The sequence below is a fragment of the Heliangelus exortis genome, chromosome 1, assembly GCF_036169615.1.
Source record: "Heliangelus exortis chromosome 1, bHelExo1.hap1, whole genome shotgun sequence".
Lineage (NCBI taxonomy): Eukaryota > Metazoa > Chordata > Aves > Apodiformes > Trochilidae > Heliangelus > Heliangelus exortis.
Window position 1 is genome coordinate 137,115,141 of NC_092422.1, and position 27,427 is coordinate 137,142,567.

Sequence of the window (27,427 nt, forward strand, 5' to 3'; positions counted from 1 at the left end):
TTAACTTAGCAGAATACTAAATAATAAACAATGTTCAGAAAAGTGAAATACAAAATGTTTTGGTATGGAGAAAATACCAGGAGTCACTCAGTTCTTCAGCTCTGAGACTGCCTCAATGATGGACTGGCAGGAGTGAAAGAGCCTGAAAGTTCAGGCTACAAATTCACTGAAATCCAAATCTTTTCATTAAAATATTTATGATGAACTCATGAGCTTTGACACAAAAATGGCTTTTGTTGGAATAAATCAACATCTGCCGCTTGCTTTTGCTACGGCAAAAGACAATACGGTGTCAAAAACAGCAAAGAAATGAAGAAAAATGTTGATGTACCTGTTGGAAATGAAATTATACTCTTGCTCTACGGGCTTTCCACTTGCATTTATATTTTCCCTTTACCAAGATCATCTTATTTCACGTCTTCTCCCCTCTTCTTAGTTAGTGTTTTGAGCAAATATTCTGTATTTACAGGTGCTGAGACATGTTTGTGCAAGACAAAGATGAAATGAAGGGGAGAGTATGTAGAGCACGTCAATGGAGAGGCTTAATGGAAGTGAAATCATACAGGACTAGTGAGTATCCCTTTGTGTCTTGGGCTCTGGCCTGGCAATGCTTGTAACTTCCAGATTTTCAGTTAACTACATTCCAGATTTAAAACAAACTAGCTACTAAGTTTCTCCAAATTGCAAGTCAGATATACCAGATATATCGGAAACTTATTTAAAGATTGTGAACAATAAGTAATGGGAAAAAAAAAAAAGCCAGATCATATTTCTTTTTCTTACTTGTCTTCTAAGTGGAACAGAAAAACAGGCTTTTCAAGCTTGGGTTTTCGTCAGGTTCCTGAAATCAACAAGGGGTCTGTGACCACGTTATCTTTGTATGCATGTGAGCAATAACTTTTGGACCTCTTTGACAAAATTCAGTTGCCTTCTACAGAGTGGCAGACATCTCTAATGTATTAAATTCTGAGTCATTTCAGTGCCTCATGTCAGAGAAGGACTCTATCCATGTACTCACTGAGGTCAAGACTGCTGCATGTGCTGATCCCTCACCACCAGGGACACCCCACCCTGGGACACCAGGGAATCTACCTGGGAACTGATCCTCAGGATGCCAAGGATGTCCCAGAGTGCTAAAGGTCCATCAACAGTCACTACCAAGGTGACAGAAACATGTCAGAACTATACATCAGAATTGTAAAGAACTAAGTTCTGTGTGCACAAATCTGCCCTGAGACTGAAGGCAGCCCACCATTCATCACTTATCCTTTCATGACTCCTACTTCTTCGTGTTGAATAGCCAAAATCACCTTCTGCTGTGCTCTGCCACACTAGGATTGCTCCTTATTGGGTAAAAAGAACATTCACTAAAGTTTTATCTGACAGTAATAAAGGATGCAATATAATCTTTGACTCTCAATGGTATTCATGAAGTTGCAGAACCCTAACTCTTGTTAAAAGAGAATTTGATGCAATGATTCCATCTTACCCTCAGAACATTTACAGACAAACTTAATAGCCACATGGCTGATCAGCACGTGTAACAACAAATGTACATTGAGGCAATGGATGTTAAAAACAACCACTTGACTAGTTCTGACTTTACCTTAATTGCCAGAATGTAACATTTTTGAGATAAAGTTAGTTGCATAATCATTTTGTGACAGCTCTCAGAACATTTAGAGGTCAAATTCTGCAGCTATTTCAAGTTGCCTGAGGTTGAATCCCTCTCTGTCCTAGGCCCTTGATACAAGTATGTAATAAAATGCTTCACTTTGCCAGAAGACACAGTGATAGCATTTCAAATCTTTGATTTTTCTACTTTGATTTCACAGCATGAGCTGGTTCCTCTACAATAAGTTGGAAAATGCTTTTCAAGTACTGCGCACATTTAGTCCACTACTTCTCTTTAACCTTACACAACTATTTTACAGCCTATCAATTGACTTTGGAAAGATGCAAATTGTTATTTACACAAAAAAGTACAATTTTCTGGAAAAATCAAATTCCTCAGAGCACAGGCTTATCTTCCCCCCATCATTAAGGGAGCAATAATGCAACTTAAAATCAAAGAGAATGGGAAATGACAAGAAATATGTAAGTCTCTACTAAGTTCTTAAACTAAGAAGTTTTGTCAGAAGAAATTATTGTAACACTGATGTACTAATGATGATGTACTAATGATGGTCTTAAGAGAAACATCTCTGAATTGACTAGTGTATAACCCAAAGCAAAATGTCATCTCTTGTTTTAAATACTTAATTCTACATTAAACTGTGCAGCAGCTAGATGTGGATGACCAGGAGTGTAATGTAACCATTACATTCAAGCCATTCCAGTGGCAAGAATTACAAGGGGAGTTACTAAATGTGTCCTTTATCTGTCTGAAAACAGCAATGTATGTGGATATCAGACAGGTAAGTAAATAAGTATATGCAACAAATTCCTACTTCAGTCAGATAAAATTGCTATAGTTCCTTCCTCATAATTTAAAACTTCAGTGGTGCAAATCTCTTCCAGAATTGTATTTTACATGCTGCTTTTCACCATCCTCTTCACAATTATGTTATACAGACATTTTTTAAACTTTTAGGATAAAGAGCATCTCATTCTACCCAAAACCTAGCTATGAAACTAAAGTAGCAGCCAGAATTTGAAAATCAAAACCAGATATGTACAAGCAAATTAAATAGTCAGAAATATTGAGATAAATGAAATCTGTAACCACATGCAAAGGGGACTTTAGAAGCTTTCACAAAACTTCCAATTGTTTTCTTCTGTGACTTCCAGCAAAAGCATAAAAGCTAGTATTTAAGAAATGAAGCTGTCAAAACAATTTCAACTGGGTCACAAATCTTCCACCTGGAACTCAGCATGGTCTCAAGCAAGTCACTGGCACAGTGACTGAAAACAGATGTTTATATCTGCAGGTATGAAATACATTTCTGTTGATGTTTGTGCAGACACACAATGAGACTCCAGTGTCTGCACCTGCAAAAGAACCAAATCTGCTTCTAGACAAAAATAAATATCAAAATTGCCAGTTGTGGTTCAGAAGAACAGTCAAGACTGTGATAAAAGTTAAGTAAAAAATATATATTATTATATATATTACCTCTTTGTAAATTGTCTTACTGAGAAACAAAGCCCTCCTAGGTGTTTATTTTCAATATCCCTGCTTCCAAATCTTTAGCTGCTGTGACCTCTCAGCTGTTTCTACTGGACATATCAGCTGTAAAAACTGAATACTTAAGAGTCACATATCAAAACCAGGTCTCTTTGGATCCAGATCATATGTGAGCACAAGACTGTATGTTTGTAAATACAACACACAACATGTAGCTGATGACAGAAAATACATGATCTGTAGGCATCAGATGATGCCTCATCTAACACAGTAGCAAATCTAAAAGAAGAAAGATGGCCTTCAGAAAAATGAACAGAAGAGCTACATAGTTATGCAAAAAGAGACAGTTCTTAGTAACACTGTGATTAACACCATGATTAACTTACATAAGAAACCCTGGGATCCTATGTGGATTATGAAATGAAACCAGAAACCACAGTAAACAGTGCAAGTAATCTTCTCCTCTTTACTCAGTGGTTTGTTTTGTCCACTGAACCTTAAGAGCTCTGGAAACATTCAGATTTCTTCTAAAACAAACAAATATATTCACTCCTGCGGAGAACTGCAGAACTGAGAAATTTTCTCCTTTGAAAATGAACCAATTTCAGACAATGAGATCCTCTGTGGAAGGGAATTTATGCTTCTAAGATTTAAACAATTTTCTTGAAGTCTGGGGGAAGCTTTGGGAATTTCTGACATTGAGTTAATGGGGCTTCAAATTAAGACAGTGTCCCCAGGCCATCTAGAATCTCACAGTAGTGAGGAACTTTCATATCCTGTCCTTCAGAGTAGATTATATTTATTCCAGAAATGGACGGTGCTACAGAGCTATGAGAAATTTATGCATTAAGTCTACCAAAGTTAAGCATTTTCCTTGAAATCATGCAGGCTTTTTAACTGGAAATTGTCAATCTGCCCAAAGCTGCTTTAGTGTTAGACTTCTGACCTATTCTCATGAGAACCAGGGATGAAATCACTAGGGCATGTCTTATGAGCAAAAGGTTTGCCAATATTATTGTGTATTGTGACTTAGGTTGTAAACTACCCAGTGACTGCTTCATGTTTCCTTACAAAATCGATCAAGTCTTGGCAAAAAAAAGATTTTTTAAAAACAAATCTGCTTTCTGCATCCTCTGCACTGACATTTCATATGCTGCGTTGGCTGCTGAACAGTAAGCTGTCAGTTTATTTTCTTTTTTTCTTTTTAAACAAACAGGTTCCTTTCTGCTGTGACACCACTGAACCAAAGCAGGTCCTGCATTGTGCTTACCCTAGATGAGATCCATTCATGGTGACTTGTTCACTCTGCAGGTGACCATTCATCCCTGCTGCTGCCATGGCAGCTGGCAGTGGCATCCTCTTCCCATCTGTTTCCGTAGCGATGCTGGCGACTGAAGCTGGTTGGGAAGCTTCCCTCCTGTTCTGTGTGTTTCTGAAAGTAGTCTGGTACCAGCTGGACCTTAAAGATTGCCTGTTCTGAGACCCCACACGGGAAGAAACCGGTGATCTCACTTGTCCCATTGCACTACCCGAGGTCAGGTAGTTCTCCTTCTCCAAAAGGTTGGTCATACTGCGACTGTTGCCTGCTTGATGGTACAGAGGTACAGAAGGGCTGGGGTAGACGCCATCAAAGAGAGGATCATTCATAGCCCCCATGTGGGATTGTCTTTTAAAAGAGCGTCCCCTGTTCACTGAATCACGAAGAGTGTAGCCAACAATCTCAGAGCGAGCGTATCTCGGTGGGACAGTCCCAATGGATCTCCTGCTATCTCCATGTCTTATGGAGAATCCAGTTGAAATGCCTCCATCATAGTGAAAATCACTGGGCACATATGCCAATCTTTCAGGATCTCGTTGGGGTGAAACCTCGAGTCTCTTCAGAGGCTGTCTTTGAGCTCTCTCTTCCACTGTCTTGTAACTAATCCTCGACCCCCAGCCATTTGTATAAGAGGATGGTGAGGCCAACTGTTCAAGGGTGCAAAAAAGAACAGGAGACAAAGATGACAGCATTTAGGATAAATAGCAAAGACACCAAACAAAAAAGGTAGAGATAAAAATTCTGAGGTCTGCTATCAGCATCAGAAAACAACGTGAACATCACCAATATTGTGTAGTGAATGGGATTCTGCAACACTTCTTCATATCTGCTTAATGAAGGCAGGAAGAAATACAATCTAAATATTAGGATACAAAGTTCAAGCATTGAGTCTTCTGTCATTAACTCAAAATAGGTGTGCAAGTCAGTTATGCCTGGTAGTGAACAGTCTGCTTAGTAATGGACATTTTACTTTCAGTTTGAAACTCCTTGGGGATTAACACACACATCTGCTACTCAGATGAAATTTAAGGCTGTCCAATAGACAGAAGAAGATTAATCAGTCAGATATTAAACTAATATATTAAAGTCTTTGCATATTGCTTTTAATCTCATTAATATAAGGCTATTTATCCCTCCTCATTTTTTCGTGGTAGGATTTAGTGAAAAGAAGCAGTCCCTTCCCTCTTTCTAAGTCCCTTCCCTCCTTCTTTCCCCCTTTCTAAGGAAACCAAGATGACCATTTTATCATCTCAATGGTTTCCCTATTTCTACAGTTGCAATTTTAGAAGTTTTTTCTTTTCTTGTTCCTGGACAGCAATGCATCCCATCTTTTTTTATAATTTCCTCTTTTCCAAACTCTATAAATCCACTCCCTTCAACCTTCATTTTTGGATGTGCCTTCATGATTCTTACTGTTTAGGTGCCTTTTGGGGTCTCACCAATTTTCCTCCCTTTCACTTCTGCTCTAAATTGGACATTATATTCTATTCAAGACCTTCCAGAACTAAGTCAAATTGGGAAACTATCTGTCCTTGAAAAAGGAGTCATGGACAATTTTTGTTTTTAAATCAGTATACACAGTGGCATCCAGCCATAAATGAAAGGCCCATATACTCTCTATTTCCATATCATATTAAAGTTTTGTACCATTAATGGCATTTTTTTAGGGTAAACTCAGATGCTTAGACAAGTTATTAATTAAAGAGACAGTGTTTAGCAGATAGTGGCCAAACTAAAATCCCTTAATTTTCCTGTTGAGGAGTTACTAAGGGTGACAATTGACTCACAAAAGGAGTGAAGGTCACTGAATCCAGCAGGCTGAGGCAAGGATCACTGTATATATGTTTGTTATACAGATGCTATACAAGGATATCTTTATCTTTTGTTGGAGGATAATGGAATTAACGTTTTTGTGCAATAGTAGACCTTGCGGGTTTTTTCTGGTTTTTACACAGGACAAAAAGTCTCTCACTCTCACTTTTTTTTTTTTTTTTTTTTTTTTTTTTTTTTTTTTTTTTTAAATTCTGCCTCACCAGTGCCTGAAACAGTTTCTTTTGGTTGCTATGTCACCTCCAGTTTTCATCTTTTACTGTCTGTGTTCTAGAAAGAATAGGTTCACATCTAATATTATGGACTGGATGACAGATGACAACAGAGGATAGGAGTACACAAAAGGCAATACATTTAGGTAACATGGTCCTATATCTACCCATACAGCGCAGGAGCTGCTTCATTAACAGGCCAGAAGCTCAGCTATTTCCTTTAATGAGAACAAGGTATACTTGTGTAATCTAAAATTAAGAAAGTACTGGTTCCTTTGGATTCAGCTGTTTATTAGATAAATATTTCTGCTCCCAAGCTGCATTGGTTTCAGTCTACTAAAGCTGATCATACAGCAGCATTGCTATTGTGCTATGTGTTGATTTCTTTCAAGTTACTCCCTCAAATAGGTTCTGAGCTATGACACAAACACTGCAGAAAACCAATTATTTATCTTAGCATTGAGGCCATGAACCCAGGGAAGGTTGGTCAAAATCCCAAGTGAATTTATGATTAGGCAGTTTAGAAACACCACTGCATTGCAAGGAGCGTACTGCTGAAATTCTTGTAAAGCTAAAACAAGTCACAAGAGAATTATTTTAAATTATAAGGTGCACTCTACATGTCTTAGTGAAACCAATGCAATCTGCTTTCCTGTGGTTTTAGGCACTTAATTCACTAACCTCTTTCACCACATTCCCAGCTCCTACCTATTTCATTTGTTACCCTGCAGGACATCTGGATTTCCTCTAGCAACATCCAACTGGGTGAGGGGCAGCATGACCCCCCCCCACCTCTTTGAGCTATGGATGTGCTGACTGACCTGCTACCTGCTGGGGTGGATACAAATCTGACTTGTCATGGCCTCTGCCTCAGTAAGGTGCTAATACAGTTTTTAATTTTCTACCCTAATGCCAATTCTTAGCAAAGAAACAGGACTGCAAAAACCTTGTCTGTACGACTAATCTGAATTTAGCTACTAGGCTCAGAACTCACTGGAAGGGGGGAAAAATGTTAACAGGTATCAGCTGTAAGAACCTAATTTTCTAGAAATCAGGCTTTACCAACCAAGCAAGCAAACAATAAAACACCACTGATGTGCTATTATTTGTGGTAACAAAATGAATAAAATATGCATGCAATATTCCATTTAGTTCTATTTGTTGGCTTCTTTTCCTCACCTGATTTGACTGATAATAAGAGAAACCATAGGGAGATCTTGGTGCAAAATCATTTTCAGTAATCCCCATGTTATAGACACGCTCTGGAACACTGGATGCACGGTGCAAACTGCCTGTAACCAAAGATTATAGTATCAAGATTGTACCAAAACATGATATTACTATAAAGGATGATTAACAGTACAAGGGAAATGTTCTGGTCTGCACTGCTGTTCATGTATATAAGCTGAAAATCACAGAATCATCGAATGGTTGGGGTTGGAAGGGACTTTAAAGATTACCTAGTTTCAACCCCTCTGCCACAGGCAGGGACATCAACTAGACCAGCTTGCTCAAAGCTCCATGCAACCTGGCTGTGAATATCAAACAGGGAAATGATGGAAAGATGTTTGCATTTGGTGACTCATATTCCAAACATGGCTAAGCAAAGCTTTCTGAGGATACAATCCATTTTTTTCAGTTTCCTATTTATTTTACTTAAGATATATTTTAGAGTTTCAGAAGTCTTGTTCTTCATGTAGCTATTTAATAAAAAAGAGGTTTAACACAGCAAGCTGGTATTTTAAATATTCTAGACAATGTCAGTACTGAGAAATTATGTCACAGAAAGCTATAAAGAATGCTTACTTTCCACTGCAACCACTTTGAATATATATGCACAGTTTACATTAGAGGCTGACATAACACATATAGTACACAAGAAATTAAAATACTGCAGTTGTAAATTGTAGATGAGAAAGAAGGGTGGCTGTGCAAACCTCTGTTGCTGTGCTCCCTAGAGATGTAATTTTCATAACGTACCACTATAAACAAATTTCATACACTGAGTATAGACTGCTTATTTCATATTTGTCTACCTCAACTGCTGATGTTTCTTCTCCCTTAGGTGCTAGTTTAATGATAATATACTGGAACAAATAATGCTTCACTAATCTCAGTGCTTCAACCAAAGAACACAGAGTACAGAAGCAAATCCCATGGCTTATGAAGGCACCTTGCAAACAATGTCATAAAATAGGGTCATTCAGTGACACCTCAAATGTGCACCTGAAAGGTTCACTAATCCTACAAATAATATAGAAGGTCCACAGTGTATCTGCTCCAATCCTTTTTTCCTGTGACCCAGCTTTGAAAGTAGAACAGTGCACCGTGATTATTTCTTTCAGTGAAACCACATTCTTCTTTCAATTAAAATCAAAACCACCAGAAACCACAGGCTGTTTCTTACTAGCTGATACAAAGAAAAAACACTTCTTTTAGTAATTTTTTTAAAGCAACAGATACCGCTGAAATAATTGTTCGTGAGATTCCTGTTTTACTCTGAGAATCCTATGTATAGGAATATAAATAACACAGGTTTAAAGAAGTGAGACAGAAGTTGAAAGGAAGATATACATCACGTCAATCATAAAGAAGGCAAAGTGTGCTGCAGAAGTTTAGGTTGAACAGATAACAGTGGTCATAAAAAAGGTTAATTGGCTCTAAATTTTCAAAATATCAGATACTACAGAAATCTAAAGAGCCAAATCATTAACTTGGTCAAACTGATAAAGATGCTACTTCTAAAAATAGTAGGAGTCCTATGCCCATGAAAACTCTGGTGCCAAAAGAATGCAGCCAAATGGCTGCTGAGATTTCTGAAGTAACCAGTGTATGTGTGCTAAATAGCTGAGATTTTCAACTTGTGCAGTTGACCTCCAAGCTTTATTTAGGAATCCCTGATTAGTATTCCTAGGAACTTCAGTATGCCTGGTTCATTGATACTTAGTGTCCACAGTTAGGAAATTGCTTGACAGGGATGGAAATAAACATAAGAAGAATAATTTGGGAATGATTCTCACTTGCATGTAGCTACCTAGGTAAGTCCACATGTGAACATAATAATGTAGTAATAATATTACAATATTATAATATAATTTATATAATATAATTTATATAATACAATACAATACAATACAATACAATACAATACAATAGTAGACTGCAATAATTAGAGGCCTGGTTCAATTATACTTTGCAGTTGTTTTGCTTATTTAACTATATGGCCAAATTCTATCATTTTGGCCCTTTGAGACAAACTTAAGCATGTATTAGCTGACTTGTTAGAACACCATAAGTTTGAGTGGGATGATGCAGATTGTAAAACTCATGACTTGGATTGCAATAATTGCTTCATGACATTACAAAGTTATCATAGTCCACGGGTTAACCAAGTACATGAGAAAACAGTAACCAGTAACAGGAAACTATTGTTTTATACAGTGAAATTTCTGGCCAATGTATACCAAAATCCAAAATCTACAGATTCATATATAACTCTGATTTGTGTGATATAATTGCCATATCAATATACTATTTCAGGTGCCCAATAAGAATCCATCTTAGACTACTGCTTGTGCCTGCTTTTTAAAGATTCACTTTATTCATTGCTACATAGCAAAGTACTTGCATATACGAAGCCCTTAAATCTATATAAATTTTTGGGTTTTAAAGTTAGAGGCTTTTTTCCAGTTTACTTGCAGAAAAATTACTCTCTGTTATTTACCTAGTTAGGACATAAAAATCCTTTGAGCAAGTAATTTGCACTTGTTTTACATAACCCTGACCTCCCTGTCTTCACAAAACAAATAAATAAAAAAAAGAGGTTAGACTAAAGTTAGCAAGGCTGTCCATGAACTAGTTGAAGATACACTACATATCTAAAAGTTCCCTCTTTGAAAAAGCAGAATACAGCCAAGCAAAAATTGTAAGTAATGTTCTTTTTTAACCTTCTTCAGTCTCTCTGCAGAAGTATCTGTCAGTAAAAATTTTTCTCTTCCAGAGATAAGCACAGAATACGTTAGTTTATGGAATTGTAGTTCACATTTATAGTATCTCTTCCCTGCTCTTGCCACATCAGTGAATTATTTTGCCAACATTTTACCTGTAGATTTATTAAGCAGACATAAGATGTATGTCTTTTTGCTGCATGCTGTTTACTTGTCCTCAAAACAGTCTGTTAACAAAAAGTGGTAAATGAAGTGCTGCGTCTAACTTTCCATTAGTTGTGATATGTAGAATAGGTGATCTGGTCAAAACTTGCCTTTGACAGAAAGGCTTTCTTCAGCTTATTTTTATCATACTACAAAGACCAGTTTGCTCCATACTACATGTATTCAGAAATCATAAGAATCCTAATCATAAAATCACAGAATGGCTTGGGTTGGAAGACATCCGTAAAGATGATCTAGTTCCAAGCCCTCTGCATGGGCAGTGACACCTCCCACTAGACCAGGTTGCTCGAAGTCCCATTCAATCTGGCCTTGAACACTTCCAGGGAGGGGGAAGCCACAACTTAGGAAGGACTTATTAGGCATCCTTATACACTTAGTGAACCAGTATAAGGAAAAAAAAAAAACCCAAAAACCAAACCAAAACAAAACAAAAAAACCCCACAAAACCCTCATATTTAATTAATTGTTTTATGGGTTCATTTATTGTTAGGATATTTTCTAACTGTAAGAAAGTGTTTCAAGTCTCACAGAAAGTCTCTCTTCAGAAAACACGCATGAGGTTCAGTTACTCATCCATATGACAAAAATGCTGTTTGAGACTCCACAGAACACCAAACTTGGTTTCCAGCAGACAGTCAAGAAAAGGATGGATTTGCTACAGGTTCTGCATCATGTCTAGCAACCCATGAGGGTATTTTGGAAAACTCAGGCATTTCAGACAGCAGCAGACAGCCATGAGTGGGCAATTGAATAGAACTGTCTTTCACAGTCTCCTCCCTCCCCTGTCAGTATTAACTAAAGCAACTCAGGAATGCTTTGGATGTGGTCTGTGCAGAAGGAAAACTAAAGTCCTTTACTCTTCTCCACTCTTAAAACAAAAGCTATTCAGAAATCACCTCATATCAAAACAGTTACAAGAAAATTTTGAGACCTGACAAAATAGTTACACTATCAGAATGGAGACTGTACATAGAACTGAGGAAAAAATTCCATCTGTCCTCATAGCAGCTCTTCTCAATCCTCCTTTGTTCCCCTGGGTGTGACAGGTCCAACAACTCCAAAAGCTTTGAAAATTCCTCCCCTGTAATTGCTTGCCTATAGCTGCAGACAGATCAACCTCCTGTTTGCTTGGCTTTCAAAAATAACAATGAAAAAAAGGGATCTCTAAGATACATGATATGTGAAAAATACAATACTCCTCCACTGAGGAGTTCGGTGTATCGAATTCCCCTTAAATCACACACAGAGTTAGCTCTCAGTTGTGCTTCTTTTTCAGCACTTTTGTATTTGAAAAGTTACCCGAAAGCCAAATTTTAGCTTTAAATACCCACTGCATGCACCAATGCAGCTGCACCCTGTAACACAGAAGTCTATTAAAGGACTGTGATATTTTCGTGAATCCTGAGTGCCCACCTGCTGAGTACCCGTTGTCCACTCCTGCTCAGGGCAGGTGGGTGATTTATCCTTAACAGAGATTCCTGAGTGTTCCTGGACTATTATCATTTAATTCTTTTGTATACTTCTTCACTCACAATGGATGGTGACATTTAAGAACAGCATAGCAAGAACTTCACTGAATCACTTCCTCTAGAGATCAAAAAGCCTTATTTTTTGTCATGCTGCTTCATTACTTTGTTAGCACATGCCTGGTGCCCAAGCACTTTTCCTAACATTTTTTTGTACTTTGTGCTGGCCAGTACATTTACACAGGTGCTCAAATTTAAGAAAATTATTTCTTCTGGCTAAGGAAGCAGAGGTGAGGAATTTAATGAAGCCAGGAAAAAGTGGAAGTCATCAACAAGAAATTTTTTCTGCTTCCTTCACCCACAAAGATGTAAACAGAAAATCAGTATAAAGCAGGTGAAATTGTCAGAATTCTGCAAAATAGAAGGTTAAAGATGGAAAGCTTCCCCAAATTCCTAAAAGCAAATTTAACAAAAAATATTACTAAAAATTTTATAAATAAGGAAACATGAAGAATAAATAAGTCCCTCTTGAATCTTATAATTTTAATTTGGGAGTCACATAAGTTCTAATTCTGTTTATTATAAACACTCTGTGTTTATAAAACTTTGTGTCATAAAAAGAATCTCTACACAGCTAGCAGTTCATCAGGTTTTTTGGTTTTGTATGATACATTGCTCCATTCTGCCCTCATTTTTTTCCACGGATCTGAAAAAGATCTACAGGATGCATAGGAAAGCAGACTTTAGTCTGGGCATTATAATGAAGAAACAGAAACACCACAAATAAATTTAAAAAGCCAATCAAAATCCAAATGGGATAAGATGAGCAGGAAGTGATAAACAGAATAAAGCTTAATAGACTCTCAAAATGTACATAAAATAACCAATACTGTTTATTCATATGTGAGCTGAAAAGCCAGTCATTAAGATATATGATTTTTTTTTTTATTTGATAAGGCTGAACTACCATTTTAATTCCACCTTTAAATAGCATTCAGAAATTTAATACAGCTGCATTAGTTGTTAAAATTTTTTTCAGGGCAGGATAATCTTTAATTTATAAAGGTTCAGCAACTGATGTGCTGGAAAAGTTGCAGCTGTTACTAAGCCAGTGCTTTGAAAACTATTAAAAACACTTGACAACGTCTTGAAAGGAGCTTGAGCAGTCCTTCAGTTATCTGGAAGCCTGTGGAATCCCCAGATCTGAGGATGGCTTGAATTTCTATATGAAAAAGAAGATACTCTCAAAAAAGGGAAGAGGAGGGCATAAATCAGCAAATAGTAGGGGAGGAGGAGGAGGAAAAAAGATGGTTTTCCAATTAAAGGTAGCGCTGAAGTCTAAGCAAATACCCTTAATTTGAAATTTCTAGGTGAAATTATGCTACCTGACAAAGGAGTTCCAGCAGCTCCAAAGCTTCCAGTACAGGCAGGGGAAAATGGGTGTGCATAGATGACAATGGGCAAAACTTTTAATCCCACTGATTTTTCATACCCAGTGATTAGTGCTTGGATAATTTTAGGCATGTATGTGAATACTCTGGTTAGGTATGTGCTAAGTACCTTGCTGAACAGAGTCTGAAATAGGCCTAAAGATAGGACAGCTATCTCACAGGGTCTTGCTCCTGCTTCTTCTAAATCTGTGTGTTGCCTTTCCTACAAGTGCAAACAATATAGGACCACTAGGGAATGCATCTAGAAAACTTTTATAGTTCTGAGAAAGTGAGTGGGTTTTGCATGTAAAATAGTCCAATTTGTTTAAAAGTAGCTCATATATATGAAACTCAAATGTTTCTCAAAGCACAGACATGTTTTGAGAAAGACTATGAATAAAGAACATTGATATATATAAATATATAAATATAAAATCATAAAATGCTTTGGGTTGCAAAAGACCTTAAATATCATCTAGTTCAAGCATGTACATGTAGGTATACTTTTCAAGAAAGTAAACCTGTTAAATACATGATAGGCATTTGATTGACATTAGATATTTGAGAGACAGATAAACAGTCATATGCATATAGTACACATGCATATATTGCATGTACATATGCACGTTTACAAATATATGGAACACATTCCTGCTCCACTTATTTTTTATGAATTTTGCAGTGTGATTAAAAAAATGCACAGTAAGTTGGACCCAAAAATATGTTTGAAAGAAGAAAAGTTTGTTTCATGCATCCTGAAGTTTAAGAGTTTTGGTGTTGCAGCACTGCAAAGAGCTCAAATACATAGAAAAAACAAAGCAAACCAAGGCAACTATCCCCAAATCCATCAGATCTGTTAATGTATTCCAGAGAAATTAAATTAGACGGATTGGAACTTTGTCTTCGGGGTCTTTTATGCATGACTTAGAGACATGATCTCAGTATCATGACACCATCTCATTTATTAACTTTTGCTTAAAAAGCTTTTCTCTCTGTAGAGAGAAAAAGAAAATAAATGTTCAGAAACATTACACGAGAGCAGCCAAGCTAAGGACTTGCATGTGAAGCTGCTCATCTGTGTATACCTGTTTATTCAGTTTGTGTATCTCATCTTTCTGAGCAGAGTATGGCCATGTCTGCATCGTATGCATTTCTGTCATGTGGTGTTTTATAGACAGAAAATCGACGAAGTGCCAGGAAACATTCCTCTGACTGACAGAATAGATGACTGAAGTATAGTGAAAAATTCAAAGCTCACAGCTTTTTGCAAATTAAAGGTGACAGCTTCTTTAATGACAGCTGAGCACCAGGGTATATAACCTGTATGTTAGCTATATCTTCCTATTTAAAAACAAGATGAAGGTTTTCATGGTGAGGGGGTTTGTGGTTTTGTTGTTTGTTTGTTTTTTTCTAGTTTATCACACATCTCTCCCCCAGAAATAGTTAAGACTGAATGCCTGAAGCAGCTTGCTTTTAACCCTCAGGACCTGGCAAAGTTACACAGTGGGTGTCTGATACTGCAGCCAGACCCTGGCTGGGGCAAGAGGCACGACTGCACAGACTTTACCAACACATCAGCCTTCTGGTTATAAATTCTTGGAAGCAAGGATAGAGTGACTTCAATTCATATCACACACGTGGGGTAGATAACGTCTGGCAGCATTATTATAACATGTTCCAAGAGTTACTTTTCTAAACCTCCTTTTGTTTTTCGTTTATATATATATATTCTCCCCCCCCCATATTATTATTTCCAGGTGAAACAAACAAAAACATTCCCTACACTTCTTCCAGGGTAAAGCTAAGGTACTACACCAAGCACAGTAAGTGGTTGCTGGGTTAGAAGCATTTCGGCTCGATTCTCCCTCCCGGGCAGCGGTGAACCGGCACAGCTCCCGCCGCTCACCCGAGTTACCCCGTCGGGAGGGACAAACTTCTCACTCACTTGGGTAGGAAGAAGAACGGGAATAAGCAACAGAACCACGATTTTATGACAAACCCGATAAAGGTCGATGGCCGGTACCGCGGATGTCCCGAGCATCCCGCACCTCGCAGCGCCGGGAAAGCCGCGCAGAGGGGCTGCGACCGCTCAGGGCCAAGATCGGGGCTCACCCCGGGGCAGCCATCACGGAGCCCTTTTGTTCTGATACCGACACCACCAGGCAGCACCGAGAGGCGCGGGGCCGGGGCCGGGGCCGGGGCGGGCACTCACCGTTGTGCAGCGAGCCCCGGCTCTTCCTGGCCAGCGTTTGCTGGACCTGCCGATGGATGCGCAGCGCCTTCTCCTCCCCTGCCCGGACTCCCGTGAGCTTAAGCCTGGCCTCGGAGGGCAGCGCCAGGCTGGAGCTGTCCAGCTCCCCCAGGATCTGCTGTCCCAGCACGGTGCGGATGTAGCTCTGCTCGGCGCCGGGGACGCGGCCGGCCATGGGCACAGCCGGGCGCCGTTCCGCTCCGTGCCGGGAACCTGTTGCTTCTCTGCCGCCGCCGCCGGCTCCTCAGCGCTGGGGCTGAGCCGCTGCGGGATGGGACAGCCCGAGCCCGGCACCTCCCTGGGCTCTGCCCCTCCCGCCGCCCAGGTGCCAGGCACGGCCCGCGCCTCCGCCCCGTTCCGCCCGCCGCGGCCGCCCGGGGTAGGAGAGGGCAGGGCAGGGCAGGGGAGGGCCTCCCGCTCCGCTCCCGTTGCCCGTCCCCTCTTCTCTCTCACCCTCCCCTCCCCTTCCCGTCGGGGTGAAGAATCCGGCGCACGGTGCTACTCTCCCCAGCCCGGCCCTCTTCTGGCGGCCCGGAAAGGACTGGAACTGCCGGGCCCGGACCGGGCCGCAATCCGCTGGGTTGTGTCCCGGTGCAGCGAGGGGCTGCCGGGGGGAGCTGTGCCGCCTCGTACCGCAGCCGCCGGGAGAGCGGGTTCCTGAGGCACACGTACACCCCCCTCCTGTTGTACCCCCTCCTGTTGTACCCCCCTAGGAATCAACACACGGGCGCGTTTTAGACGTACAAATACGCGCTCTCTTTGTACGTTTTCTGTTACAGATCCTTTGCGTTACGTGACGTGTCCCCTCGGCTCAGGACTGGTGAGGCTGCACCTCGAGTCATGTGTCACTAAAAGAAGGACATTGAGGTGCTGGAGGGAGATCAGAGAAGGGCAACGTATCTGGGTAAGGGTTTGGAGCTCGAGTCCTACGAGGAGAGGCTGAGGGAACTGAGGTTGTTAAGTCTGGAGAAAAGGAAGCTGAGGGGACCTTATCCCTCTCTACAACAACCTGAAAGGAGGTTGTAGCGAGGTGGGTGTTGGTCTCCCAAGTAACAAGCAACAGAAAAAGAGAAAAGGGTCTCCAGTTGTATTCAGGGGAGGTTTAGATTGGATATTAGGCAAAACTTACTCACTGAAATGGTTGTGTCAGGCACTGGAACAGTCTGCCCAGGGAAGTGGTGGAGTCACCATCCGTGGAAGTATTTAAAAGATGTGCAGATGTGCTGCTTAGGGACATGATTTACTGGTGGAGTTGGCAGCATTAGGTTAGAGGTTGGAGTAGATGATCCTAAGGGTCTTTTCAAACTGAAACATTTCTATGATTCTATTATGTATTTTAGATACTTCGGTCTTTTAGATGTAGCTGCATTTTGTGCACATATACAACCTAAAATGTAAGGTGTGAAACTGCTTTAAATGCAATGGTCCCTGCTGTGCAGATCAAACTTTCATGTGGGGTTGTGTTAGGGGGCTGTAGGGCTGCTGGTCTGGGAGGTTTCCCTGCTCTCTAGGGTTTTCAGGATGCCTTGAGGTTTTGCAGAGAGATGAATAGAAGCCGCCTGCTCTTCATTTCCTTGTAAAGAGGTGGTGAGAGAATTGTGCAATTAAAAGCTGGAAAAAAAACCCTGTCCGGCTCTGCCCCTACAAAGGTCTGTGCCTGCCTGCACAGCCCTCGGTGACTTCATACTCGATGAACTCTGACTCAGTAAATGTGATTCAGAGGAAGGCTGGAGTTTTCACACTTATCTCAGGACACAGCTTGGAATGGCTGTTGAAGCAGACACTGCTTATGGTGTGTTGAAAGGAGAAGGAAGAAGGGAATTTTACAGTGTGTTGGGGAAAGGAAAATGCAGGCTTAGAAAAAAAAAGAAGTAGATGTTCCAGGGTTTCACAATTAAAAAAAAAAAAAAAATTAAAAAAATCCCCAACAGAGTAAATGTTTCCGTAAAGCAAATAAAAACTAACCTGGCCTCTAACTTTAGGTATTGCTATTTCAGAGATGTGCTGGGACTCAAAATGAAATGGTGTAGCTTGTTTTTTACCAGAACTTCAGACATTAGTGAGGGTGCAGAGTGGCTGGGGAGAAACTGTGGCAATCATTGTCTTAGGGTACACCATAAAGTAAGAAACTGGGGTACCTTCTTTACCTTCTTTGTTCTTAGAAAATTCAAGATAGAGAAGAGGAACTGTCTCCATGCTGAGGAGTCCAGAATCCTTTTGCCTCTGATTTACTCTTTGGCTCTTTTTTTTTTTTTTTTTTTTTTTTTCCTTTAAGAGGGGGAGGGAGCTCTGGCCTTTCTCATCACTTGGTCTGGCTAATCTTATCCCCTTTTGTTCTAACGTGGCGTATCAGAGGAGAGGTCATGTTAACAGCTGTGTAAGATACATGAGCATAGTTTCACTGGTTAAAAGAAACGGAGTGACACACTCCTCCCTTACAAATGGAGAAAGGCTATGTATGAGAGCAGAAAGGTTGGAGATAAGCTGTGGGGTACCAGTTGGGAAAGGAGCAGGAATTTATGGGGAGGGGGAAGCTGGAGGCATGTGGCAAAACTATGATGGGCAGAGGAAAAAAATCTAACAAACGTGAAAAGATCAAAAAATGAAAGACTGGGCAGGATAAGGCAGGAAAAACAATGGGGAAGACACATCACAGCTAGGCAGGAATGCTAGCTATGTCAAAAACTATGTTAGACCCTTTTGCTGCCATACAGACAGTCACAAAGGCATTTCCAGTAAACAATAGATACTACACTGTCTGCACGTATGAGTGAGGACTGCTGAGCAGATTAGAAAATAGTTTAAAAAATGTGAAACATTTCCTCCCCTCCTTCTTTTTTCCTGCCCTTCTCTCTGTCTTCTGAACTCTGGCACAAACACGAATTCTGGATAGTTTTTATAGTTGAAAACAACTTGGTTTCACACAAAAAATACACACAAAATGGATTCAGGATTTAGCAAACACTCTTGCAATGTGTGTCCTCAGACGCCTCTGTCACAATATATAGGTTCACACGCTCTTGGCATTTTGGCATTGCCTCCATTGGAAGAAACGTTAATTTTTTATTAACTTTATTTTGCAAGTGTATACATTTATTTGTGCTTGTGAGACCTGTGGTAAAAGAAATGCCAGTTTCCTCTGGGCTTTAAAATCTTTAATGAGATTGCTGAGATAGATTTCTCTCCTTGTAACTAGGAATGCTTGCTGGAAGGTTTGAGGGGCTGGGGGAGGGGAAAGAAAGAATTTTGCCTGCACAGCAATTCAGACAGTGCTTAGCCAAGATCTGAAATAGAAATTAATTAAGGCTGTTTCTTACCTGAAGAAAATGTGATGTAACTGATTGCCCCATCAATAGCAGTTTCTTGAAGGTGACATGTTGGATTAACTCCTCTTGACTGTACTGTAAAAAAAAACAACCCACCCCTGAGTCTTTTGATAGGGAAATACTTCATCAGTGCCATGTGTAGATTCAAAACAACATAGCTGGGATTATCCCCAAATGGCTGGCAACTTGTGATGGATGATTACGCATTAGATTTTTGAAAAACAGGTTTAATTATGATACACACAGTGACTACAGGATGAGGAATCACGTAAGAACCGTGAGCTTTCTGTCCAGCGTTTGATGGAGTCAAGCAGATCAGAAAATCAGATGTTTCTTTATAAGATTTTTTTCTTATTCTGAACAGATGTGCTTGGTCTAAGCCATGTAATCTTTCCCCATCTGAACTCCCCACTAATAATATTTATATTAAAATTGAGGTATTTGATCCTTTAGCTCACTCCTTCCCCGTGGGTGGAAGCCCTGACAGGAGGGAGAGGCCACACTGCCACCGCGTGTTCCCTGCCTGCAACCGCACCCCCGGGATGATCCCTGTCCCGGGAAGACAAAGTACCCAGGCAGAAGTTAATTCCACGCTTAAAAATCTCATATCGGTATTTTATTTGATTTTATTTGTTGAAGAAGATAGAACTAAAGTTCAACCCATCTTTTACACCACGCACTTGCATGCTGTACTGTCTTACATATCTGTATCTCTTATCCCAGCATCATTTTTGGAACCAGAGAAACAAAAGTTCATCTATTTTGTGCTGCAGGATAATTTAAAGTAAATATTGTTTTCCAGAGCCACCTGGGGGAAAACTGGTGCTTTTGCATTGGTAAAATGAGCTTGATAGCAGTTCTCTGCCTGACAGAGAAGTGGCAATAAAGGCAGTAAGAGCAGTGATTGGGACACTCTACCTGAAATAGACAGAGTTCAAGGGAGCAGCAAATAGCCTTAGGAAAGAAAACACACACACAAAAGATTGCAGTGATCCTCATTGAAACATCACAAACCTTCATTCATTCTGTATGTGCAACTGCTGCTTTTGGAAATCCAGGCCATAGCCTAGAGCTGGAAATGTCCTGACATGAGATGTGCTGTATCAAAACTGCCATATGGCCGCAAAAGCTTTGCTTTATGTTTCCAGGTTGCCAAGGGCTACAGGAATTCAGAATGGTTCTTCTGATGCTGCAGATAACAGTGGCTCCTCAGGCATTTGGCTTTTTTGTTGTGTACTAGGACAGAACTAACTTGCATAGTGACCTGGATGATAAAGCAATGTTGATTTCATCAGTCTTGTTTCAGTTTGTTTTTTTCTGCAGCTAGAGGTGTTGGTTACCTAGCACACTTACATCAAGGTGGCAGCTGATGCATCTCCTAAGTAAAACCTCTGCTTGAGCTAATCCTGAGCCACAGACTGCTGAGCAGTCTCTGCCACACAATGTTTGGTGTTATCTGGTAGGAATGGGATGCTACTGCTGGAGATCTGCTAGAAATCTACATTGGGATGTACTCAACCAGGGGATATTTTCAGATGCCATGCCCAGCACAAGTTGTAGGGTTGTACAAATTGTACAAGATCTACAAGTTGTAGATCATATTGGGATACATGAAGTTGGTCGAGCAATCTCCCAGAGGTGGAGTGGCATGTGTGTGTGGCTGCCCTTGTGTACAAAGACATCTGTCCTTCTTTGTGATGCTGTAAAAAAAGGGTTTGACACGGTGGATGAGATACCAGGAACAGAGAAAGCTGAGGTAAGTTTTACAGGCCTGACTATGAAGCCCCTCCGTGGAGATTTGCCAGCAAGGTTCAGGCCAGTTTCACTTGTTCCTCTCCATGCTGTGGGTAGGGGAGAGCCTGGTTGTACAGCTCCTTTGGAAGATATTTTTCAATGAGCAAAAGTGGAGGAGACACAATTAGTCTGTCTAATCTTCCTGTCCATCTCCCTACAGATCCTTTATGTTCTTTATGGGGTAGGACCAGCAGCACACTGTCAAATGGAGGGGGGAATAGAGTTTTGGGGGGAGGTGGTACAGGCCACTCTGGCCTAGTCAGAGTGTCACAAGACTCTGGTGATTAATATTCCCTTGACTGCTCTGTTTGCCACAACTGGCTCAAGGCTTACTGGCAAAGCAGCAAAAGCTGAGCAGCTGAAGCATTGCTAAAGCAAAAGCAAGGTCTGTCCCTGTACTGGACTGCTTGCTGCTGGAGCACCTCTGCCCTAAGCAACAGCCCCAGCCTAAAGCTTTGGTCTCCTGTCCTCATGTCTTTTCTTTTCAGGTCCCTGTGCTCTGCTTTAGCCTGTCATTCCTATTCTCTCTTCATTAGTAATCAAATTTACTTCTTTAGTAATCAAGTGTAATAATTTGAAAGTGTGATATTTGATGTGTTGATGTGAATAACACATTTGATGTGTTATTCTCCTTTTTAAATGCAGAGATTCACAGAACCAGTTTTTGGAACAAAGGTTGTGCTCTTCGCCTCTCAGTTCTTGAGTCATCTGGGCACTGGAGAGACAGCCAGGAAAGATCTAGGAAGACATATTCAAATGGCCTTATCAGATGCTATGCTAAAAAGAGCAGCAACGTAATGTGACTTGTTTGTAAGGTATGGAATGAAAGGAATGAAGCAGAGCTAATTTCAGTAAGCTGGGATCAACACTTTGAGTTACAGGCTCATTCAGTTGTCTCAGGCAGTGGTTGTTTTTCCATGCATTAACAGTGTTGTGACTATAGTTGTAGAGTTGTGTAATTTTGTAACTATATGTTGTACATGTAGGTGGAGATATGAGTACTCTAAATCTTTTGTCACAGGAGCACAACACCTGTGTTTACTGGAGTTATAATGGCATGAGGTATTATCTAGAGGCTCTGACTTTTATCAGGATCTTTTTTTGGCAGCGGATGCATATGAAGGATATTTGTGTTTGTCTTGTGGCACAAGTAAGCAATATATCCAAATGACTAATACATCTTCTTATACCAGCTAGGGGTGGAGGAATTAACTGCTATTCCTGCAGAAATGTGTTAACCCAAAGAAATATTTTTTTGGCTCCTAATTTTGACATGTAGGAGATGCGGTTATTGAGGATGTAGTAGACCAACATTTTAGAACAATCTTTTTTTCTAGTGTTAATAGAAAGGTTTTACTGTTGTGTTTCCCCCATCAGAGTATATTTTTAGATAACAATAAAATTTTGTCGATTTTTTTTCTTAATTCATAGCTATCAATGCCACTCCTCCAGGCAAAAATAAAATTATTAAATTTGTCAAATATCCTAACTTCTTTTCCTGTTATATTGAGTGAATTGTAGAACACAGATGAGAAGGGTGTCCAGGAAGTCATCCATCAATTTTCTGCTGTAAAGTAGGACTAATTATGTCTAAAATATCAGAGATATCTACTCAGTTTTAATATGTTATTTAGTGCATGATGAGAGTCTGTTTCTATATGATACTGCTTTTCCACAGCCTGAGGATGCTCACTTGAAAGATCTGATATAATAGAGTCTAATCTGCATAATGCCAGATTCATGCATCCAAACCAGTCACCATAATAAAATGACAGCATGCACTAATACATACAGGGGATTAAATTGGAGGAAAACCAAAGTGTACATGCATATTCACTCTGGGCTGGATCCTTAACTTTTATTTAGCAGCTTCATGCACAAAACAGTCTTGCTTGTTTCCTTGGGAAAGGAAAATCTCAGATAAGCTTCAGTTGCCAGAATAATTTATAAGCAATCTGTGAGTAAAACCAGCAGGTCCAGCTGGACAGCAAGAACTGCTGTGAAGAAATGCTCTGTAAACACAGTGATTTCCCAATGGCTTTCTTTTTTTTTTCTTTTCTTTCCTTTATTGAGGAAGGTAAGTCAGAATGATTAACTTTCTACAGGCACATTTTTGGTAGTAATTTGCCATGGGTAAGTCAGATCAGGAAAAGTATATCAGGAAAAGTATATACAGTCCAACCTGATTTCTGCAGGCTCCTTGTTCCCCATACTTTTAGAGTTTTATAACTCTTTCCCTTTCTTAGGTTTTGTCATTAGTGAAGACAGCAGTGGGTACAATGCAGTGAAGAAGTTCATATTCTAGGCATTTCTAGCAGAGTTTAGGGAATGACATTAGAGCAGAAAGCTGTTCTGGGTCAGACCAAAGATCTAGGGAGTCTATCATGCTGTCATGGTGGCCAGTGGTGGATGCATTGTATAAAACCAGTATGAAGGTGGAATAATGCTCCCCTAGTATACTTCTGCAGCTTATAGCAATGTGAAGCTCGAGGGGTATCCATAGAGACATTATCTTCCATTGAATTATGGAATGGTATGGGTTAAAAGGGATGTTAAAGATTATCTAGTTCCAACTCCACTGCATAGGGAGGGTCACCTCCCTTTAGACCATGTTGCTCAAAGCCCCGTCCAATCTGGCCCAGCCTCCCTTCCTCCTGGCCACGAACAAGGCATCCACAGCTTTCCTGGGCAACCTCTTGCCATGTCTCACCATTCTCACAGTAAAGCAATTCTTCCTTATATCTAGCAACCTAAATCTACCGTCTTTCAGTTTGAAACCATTCCCCCTTGTACTGTCACTATATGTCCTTATAGAACATCCCTTCTCAGCTTCCCTGTAGCCACTTCAGGTACTGGAAGGATGCTATAAGTTTTCCCTGGAGCCTTCATTTCTCCAGGCTGAAAAACCTCAACTCTCCTAACCCTCTTCACAGGAGAGATGTTCCGGCTCTCTGATCAACTTTATGGCCCTCCTCTGGACTTCTTCCAGCAGCTCCATGTCCTTCCTCTGTTGGAGGCTCCAGAACTGCACACAGTACTGCAGGTGGGGTCTCACAAGAGAGGAGTAAAGGGGAAGAATCAGCTCCTTCAACCTGCTGCTCATGCTTCTCCTGATGCATCCCAGGATACAGTTGTCTTTCTGGGCTGCAGGTGCACATTGCTGGCTCATGTTGAGCTTCTCATCAACCAACATCCCCAAGTCATTCTCATTCTCAGAGGCCTCGCTTTTGTCTTTTGTGACTTCATTGGTGTGGCCTGAGTCCTTGTTGATGAAGACTAAAGCAAAAAAGTTGTTGAGTACCTCAAACTTTTCCATATCCAGTATGATCAGGTCTCCTGTTTCCTTCTAGAGAGGGCTCACATTCTCCCTAGTCTTCCTTTTAAATCTGGTGTACCTGTAGAAGCTTTTCTTGTTACCCTTGATATCCCTGGGCAGATATAATACACTCTGGACTTTAGTTTTCCTAACCTGATCCCTGGCTGCTCAGACAACTTCTTTAGTTTCCTTTCAGGTTGTCTGTCCTTGCTTCCACCCTTTATAAATTTTATTATTACCTCTAAATGTGTCCAGGAGCTTCTTGTTCATCCATACAGACCTCCTAACATTCTTGCCTGCCTTCCTCTTTGTTGGGATGCCTTGCTCCTGAGCTTGGAGTAGGTGATCCTTGAATATTGATCAGTTTTGGGCTCCTTTTCCCTCCGGGGCTGTATTCCATGCTACTGTACCTCGGAGGTCTATGAAGAGGTTGAAGTCTGCTCTCCTGAAGTCCAGGGTAGAAAGCTTGCTGTGAGCCCTCCTCTGTGTTTAATTGTCTTTAATGATTTTCCTCCCCACATGAATTTGAATAATGTCTCTTTTTTTTTTTTTTTTTTTTTTTTTTTTTTTTTTTTCATTTTATTTTCTTTTCTTATCACTGTTGCCCTTTTGTAATGGTTTATACAGCTTAATTATAGGACATGAGAAAATACATTCCCTTTTGTGTTTTTTTAATAGTGCTAGATAGTGATTTCACTTGATATCACGAAAAAAAGAGAATTGGAATTTCTTATTCATCCTTTCTATGCTGCTGATTAGACACTTCATTATTGTGTGCCTCTGCAATTGGTTTTCCAGGATGAGAAGTCCTCACCTTTTAATCCCTCTTTGTATGCAAGTTGTTTCAGGCTGTAGATTGTCTTCATCACCCTTCACTTTTCTATCTCAACTCTGCCATTTTTAAGATGAGACACCAGAACTGCACACAGTATTTAAGGCACTGAGACACCTCAGATTTATGCAGTGATATATTAATTATTTCCTGTTTTCTTCCCTATTCTGCACCTAATAATTCCTTTATGTTCAACTAGCTTTTTTTTACTGTTTCTAAGCTGATGATTTGAACTGAAACACTAGTGCAGAGGATTCTTTTTTGGCCTTCTGGCTTCCTGCAAAGATTTTGAATATTTTTGTTAGTATTAGTATTATAGTCTTGAACATTTTAGTTACTATTACAGTAAGTCCTTGATAGTAGCCAAAAAATATCAGTGGGAAGAGAGTCAAAACTGAACTCTCCTCTCTGAGTTGCCAAACTAGCTTGCACATGAAGCAGTCATGTACAGTGTCTAAAAGTACCCCAGGGTGACATTTAAATCTACAGAAGAGTAATTAATTTCTTCTATTATTATTCTGTTTCCAGTCCTGTCAGACTCTCTGAATCAGATTTTTCCCTAGCTTGTCAGTATTGTTAAATGTCCTTATCTTGACATGACTGGTGGTAATGTATATACTTCACCTTGAGAAATGCTTTTAAGTATTTTGTCTGATGTTTCTGTATGAGACCTGAGGTCTTTAATTGAATATCCAGCCACTGCTACAGTTTTGCCAGTCTCACCAGGTGCCCGTGGTGCTGTAGAATATACACCAGCTTTAACAGAGAAGGCCAAGTGTGTAAATACACACAAACACAGTTTTAATCTGCAAAGAAGAGCCATAGGCTGAAAGGAAGTAAACTAAAATATTCAAGAGAAACACAGTCCTTACCTGTAGAGAGTAAGTGATGGAAGAAATCCAAAGCTGAATTGCTTGCTTTGTTCCAAAGACTGCAAAATGTTTTACATGTATTCATGAACTAAAGTTGACAGCATCACCAAAAAAAGAATATTTGGCAACTGCTTCCCTGCCTGCAGACATCTGCAAAATAAAATGAAGCTTTGGGGATTTTTTTCTACTAACTTGCTCTAGCTGTGGTTTGATCAATAAACTGGAGCACTTTTATGTGCTCCCTATCCTTTGCTCCTTTGCTGCATAATAAATTAATGTATGTTTATCAGCACCACAGCATCTGGCATCTGACTGTTCCTTGCTATGTGTTATGTCTGAAGTTAAGTATAATTTTAATATTAGCAGGAGACTTGGATGATGTTGCTTCCTTTGCTGGTTTGTGGAATAATTTAGGTAAATTGTAGAAAAGGATGTACTCCCATTTTGGCTCTCCTGTTTCATTTTTAGCTTAATGAAACTGTAACTATGGGAATTTCCTTCTTTTCTATACTCTAGATTACTCTGATATATTGTGCCAGTATCCACTGGATTTCACTCCTCTTCGTTGACTCTGGACCACAACTCAGAATGGGATATGGGAGCTTTGTAAAGCACTTCCTAAGAATCTGAAGTAATCCAGCCAAATGTCTTCCTGATGTGAAGCCACTGGCAGTAATGGAGCTACAGCAAGAATGAATATTCCCTTGGCATTCACTGAATCTGTTTCATTTGGTTTTGGCTATACACTTCTGATTTTTTTTAAAAAGTGGATCGGTTAGTCTCTCCATAATGTGAATCTGGCCTGGCTGTTCTTATTCAAGCTGTACTTTTTCTGACACTGATAAAACTTAATGGATCTCTAGACATGCTGTTGATTATAACTTATTTCCTGCTGCTGCAAAAAGCCCATATCTCAACAGGTAATTTAAACTGGAATATTCAGCGGAAGAGCAGTTTAACCAGACAAGGACATTTTTTGTCTGTGTCTTAGCTGGAAGAAGAGACTGCATAAAGTTAGTCTGGAAATGCAGTGGCCAGTAATTTAACTGGAATGATCACAGTGGGCATCTTTTATTACTGTCAGGCCTTCTACCAGACTGTCTTAAAGCCCTGCTGAAACCTTGTCTCACTATACCTGGAATCACATGCAGCCAAGGATTGAAATTCCTTCCCCAAACTCTGATTTTAACACAGAAAGGACACCAAAGCCTTCCAGTTATTAAGTCAATGTTTTGTTTAGAATGTAAAATAATAAATCAGGGCATGACATTTATCTTCTTGCCTACTCTGATCCTTGAAGGTCTGGTTGTTTCCCTTTGAACATCAGCTGTCATTGAACAAACCTGTACAGCCTCTTCTGGGATGCTAGGGAAGTGTCGGTCTCAGGATGCCATTTCATGTCACCTCTCACATGGGTTGCTGCTGAAATGGCTGTTTTCACTTCTTGCCTCTTACAGATAAATGATTTTGCTTTTTTCTTC

The 27,427-nt window shown here is 40.1% G+C and overlaps 1 protein-coding gene across 1 annotated transcript in view; it reads right to left on the reverse strand.

The window, feature by feature from the left end:
* PKP2 (plakophilin 2) overlaps nucleotides 1–16,109 on the reverse strand; it is a 46,244-nt gene extending 30,135 nt beyond the window's left edge. Inside the window, exons 1-3 of the mRNA XM_071726904.1 lie at nucleotides 15,768–16,109; nucleotides 7,667–7,779; nucleotides 4,398–5,092 (exon numbers count right to left, since the gene is read on the reverse strand). Coding sequence (XP_071583005.1) covers nucleotides 4,398–5,092; nucleotides 7,667–7,779; nucleotides 15,768–15,981 — 1,022 coding nt within the window. The 5' untranslated portion in view covers nucleotides 15,982–16,109. The remainder of the gene's footprint in view (nucleotides 1–4,397; nucleotides 5,093–7,666; nucleotides 7,780–15,767) is intronic.
* Nucleotides 16,110–27,427: the final 11,318 nt, after the last annotated feature.